This window comes from Pteropus alecto, unplaced genomic scaffold, assembly GCF_000325575.1.
Source record: "Pteropus alecto unplaced genomic scaffold, ASM32557v1 scaffold76, whole genome shotgun sequence".
Classification (NCBI taxonomy): domain Eukaryota; kingdom Metazoa; phylum Chordata; class Mammalia; order Chiroptera; family Pteropodidae; genus Pteropus; species Pteropus alecto.
Window position 1 is genome coordinate 28,298,773 of NW_006443138.1, and position 3,576 is coordinate 28,302,348.

Below are 3,576 nucleotides of genomic sequence, written 5' to 3' on the forward strand. Positions count from 1 at the left end.
GGATGCAAATTAGGGCATAACACCTTGTCCATCTTTCTGCCCCTTTCTTTTCACAAACCCAATGATGGTTGGCCTTCAGTTGTGCCCTGGAGGCAGTGAAGTTGGTGCTATTGGCAGCTGCATATGATGGAGTGGTGACCTATGCAAATCAGCATTGCTGCTGGGATCTTCTGTCTTGCCCCAAATTTTACTACATAGGGATCATGGACCTGACAAGGTGGGACTATTTCTCCAGCACCCCTAATACCTAGCCCCCAACCCCAATTTTCCAGGACCCAGCACTCAAATACAGCAGCTTTTAACCCTCCCTTCCTCATTTCCCAGTCCTCAGTTCTCCTGGTTCCTCAGTCCTCATGTTTTCTCTGTTCTGTGTACACTATTCCCTTGCTACCTCCCTCCCAGTAACTCTTGGCTTCCTGTGTCCCACCCCAGTGGCATTGTGAAGAACTGTGAGCCAGCCATTCTGCACCGAATCCTGAATCTTGTCAGGAACCTCCTCTATAGCTTTGATGATCGTCGGAAGATCCTGGCCAGGACCTTCTATGCGCAGGTGAAAGCGTGGGGAGAGGGTCACAGCTCTAGCCATACGTTTCCCATTAGCTAAGGAACATTTAACACAAATGTTAAATAACTTGGCACAGAGAGTGGTTAGAATAGAACAGCCATCTAAAGTGGGATTTCCTTCCCTGCCACTTTAGGAGCCTGGTTAAAAGAAGCAGGGAAAGCCTGGGGAGGGGATCCCAGAATGATCTATGGATCCCAGCATCTGGCCCCAAATTCGAACCTTATCAGTGTTATCCTCCTTACCTTAGTCTCTACTCCATATGTGCAGATCCGCCACTGCTCTTCACTGGACACAGTCCTTACCTGATTATGGGGCCTGATGGAGGGTTGAGGGGGGCACTGGGTACCCATGACTTTTTCTCCATCCATAGCTGTAGTCTCCTTGCACCCACAGCTCCTCTGGCACCGATCAGTGGCTCAGACTCTGGGGCAAGACTTTTCGGGCAATCTAATCAGGTGGATCAAGGAGCCCAACCTCATCATGAAGGAAGTTGGGCTCCGTGGAATCAGTAACCTGGCACTGCACCCAGGACAAGTAAGAGTGGGTTGACCAAATGGGAATTGAGTGCTAATCTCTGAACTATTTAGTTTACCTCCCTTGGGTGTGTTAGTTACCTGGAGCTTAGTATATTCCCTAACCCCTCCTCCTAGGGAAGTATAACATCCAGTGTGTAGACGTACACAGACTGGCCATCAGGCCTCCCAAAACCCCTGAGTGCCACCCTTCAGCTTCCTCGGTGCAGATTCCCTGTGTTTGTTTCTCTTAGGCACCATCTGTTTTCTCAAAACCTTGTCCCTAAAGTGTTGCATGATCCCCAGATGGTGAGTGATATCTGCCTTCTTCCAAATAGTCAGAGTCTCTGAAGAGCCTGGTTCCATTCTTACGAGACTTCCTGAAGAGTGAGGTGCGAGTGACAGTTCAGGCAGTGAAGAGCCTGCGGAACATCATCTGCCATGGGCAGGGAGAGGACACCAAGGTGGTCTTTTCCAGCATCTCCAAGCAACTGTGTCCTCTTATCAATGATGTATGGGCCTAATTCCCTAGGATCAGTTGGGAACAGTATGGGCTAGGACTGAACATGAACCCCGGGAGCTGAATTAAGGCTGCAAGGGCAGGGCCATGGGACTGCAGTGGAAGGATGAAGTCACTGAGGGGCAGAAAAATGGAGACTTGGCTACTAGAAGCAGTGCATAGGACACGTCCTGAATTCATTCCCTGTTACAGATAGATGTAGCACACACTCATCCACTTACTCTCTTACCAGAAGTTCCCTGAAGGAGCCACTGAGGGGAAAAAAGTGACATACTGATAGGAGATTGGTTCTGACTCCAAGGATGTTCTCTTGCAGACTTGACTCATGGAGTGAGGAGTGGGGAGAGAACTCATGACTTCTATCCTCCTTCCAAACAACACAGGGACCCTAGAATGCTAGGAGCCTTGTCATGGGACCCAAAGTCTCAGAAATGTGAACTTCTCAGACCAATACCAACCGACTCCGCATCTCATCCTCCTTACAGATCATAGAATTTTAGAGCTGAGGGCCCTTGACATCAGAGATGTATGCTTATAATACTCCTGTTCTGGCACCTACAACTTTTTAGTTTTTTAACCTTGGATGTGAATTATTTTTGAATCAGTCATATCTTTTCTATGAGCCTGGACACCCCATGATGGCAGGGACAATGATTCATCTATTTTTCAGTTACTTTTAAAATTCAACATGTATACTCAACGAAGCATAAAGATAATCTTTACTTTCCATCCAAACAATATAAGAACCTTAAAATGCTTAACTCTGATTATACCCTCCTATTTTAAGCATTAATATTATCTAGTGTTTTAGTTCCACATTCTTTTAAAATCCCCAAATTTGGTCTTTAATATCATCATCAGCATCATCGTTATTTTATACAGTCAATACTTATTTAGATTTACCCATGTTTGTGAATTTCTTTGTTTACCTTTCCTTCTCATAGCTGTTTCCTAGGGCCCTTTTAGATTATTTTTTTTTTCTTCCTTCATGGCTTCTTCCATGAGGGTCTATTAATAGTAAATGTTTTCAGTCTTTGTCTGAAAATGTCTTTATTTTGTCTAACATTTGTCTATAGTTGTCAGCAGTTTAGGGTATGTTGGCATGAATTTCTTTAGGTTTAGCCTGTTTGGGGTTCACTGAGTTTCTTAAAGTCTCAATGTATGTCTTTACTAAACTTTGAAAGTTTTTAGCCATCATTCAAATTTTTTTCAGCACCACAATTTTTCTCCTCTAATTTTAGGAATCTGATGACACAAATGATTCTCCTTATTGCTCTTTCTCTCCTCTGGCTCAACACCTAGCCATTACATTAATGCTAACTGCATTCCCTATGCCATGCTCCCCATCCCCGTGACCATCTATCAACTACTAATTTGTACTTCTTCAGCCCTTCACCCCTTTCTCCTAGCCCCCCAACCCCCTCCCCTCCCCTCTGGCTGTTACCAGCTTGTACTCTATATCTATGAGTCTGTTTTTGATTAGTTTGTTCTTGTCACCAGCTTGTACTCTATCTGTGAGTCTGTTTTTGATTAGTTTGTTCTTTTTGTTCCTTAAATTCCATATATAAGTGAAATCATATGATATTTTTCTTTCTGACTTATTTTACTCAGCATAATAACCTCTAGGTCTATCCATGTCATTGTTAATGGTAAGATTTCACTTTTTTAATGGCTGAGTAATATTTCATTGTACATATGAACCATAATTTCTTTATCTAATCATCTGTTGATGGGCATTTAGGTTGCTTCTCTATCTTGTCTATTATAAATCACACTGCCATGAACATAGGGGTGTATAGATCTTTATGAATTATTGTTTTGGTTTTCTTTGGATAAATACCCAGAAGTGCAATTATTGGGTCAAAAGGTATATTCATTTTTAACTTTTTGAGAAACTTCTAGACTGTTTTCCATAGTGGCTGTACCAATTTGCAATCCTACCAACAATGTATGAGGGTTCCCTTTTCTCCACATCCTCA

At 43.2% G+C, this 3,576-nt stretch overlaps 1 protein-coding gene across 1 annotated transcript in view; it reads left to right on the forward strand.

Moving 5' to 3' along the window:
• Positions 1-1,601, forward strand: part of LOC112472295 (maestro heat-like repeat-containing protein family member 7) — a 6,939-nt gene extending 5,338 nt beyond the window's left edge. The window contains exons 6-9 of the mRNA XM_025041080.1: positions 80-217; positions 433-550; positions 959-1,099; positions 1,416-1,601. Of these exons, the coding sequence (XP_024896848.1) occupies positions 80-217; positions 433-550; positions 959-1,099; positions 1,416-1,601 (583 nt within the window). The remainder of the gene's footprint in view (positions 1-79; positions 218-432; positions 551-958; positions 1,100-1,415) is intronic.
• Positions 1,602-3,576: the final 1,975 nt, after the last annotated feature.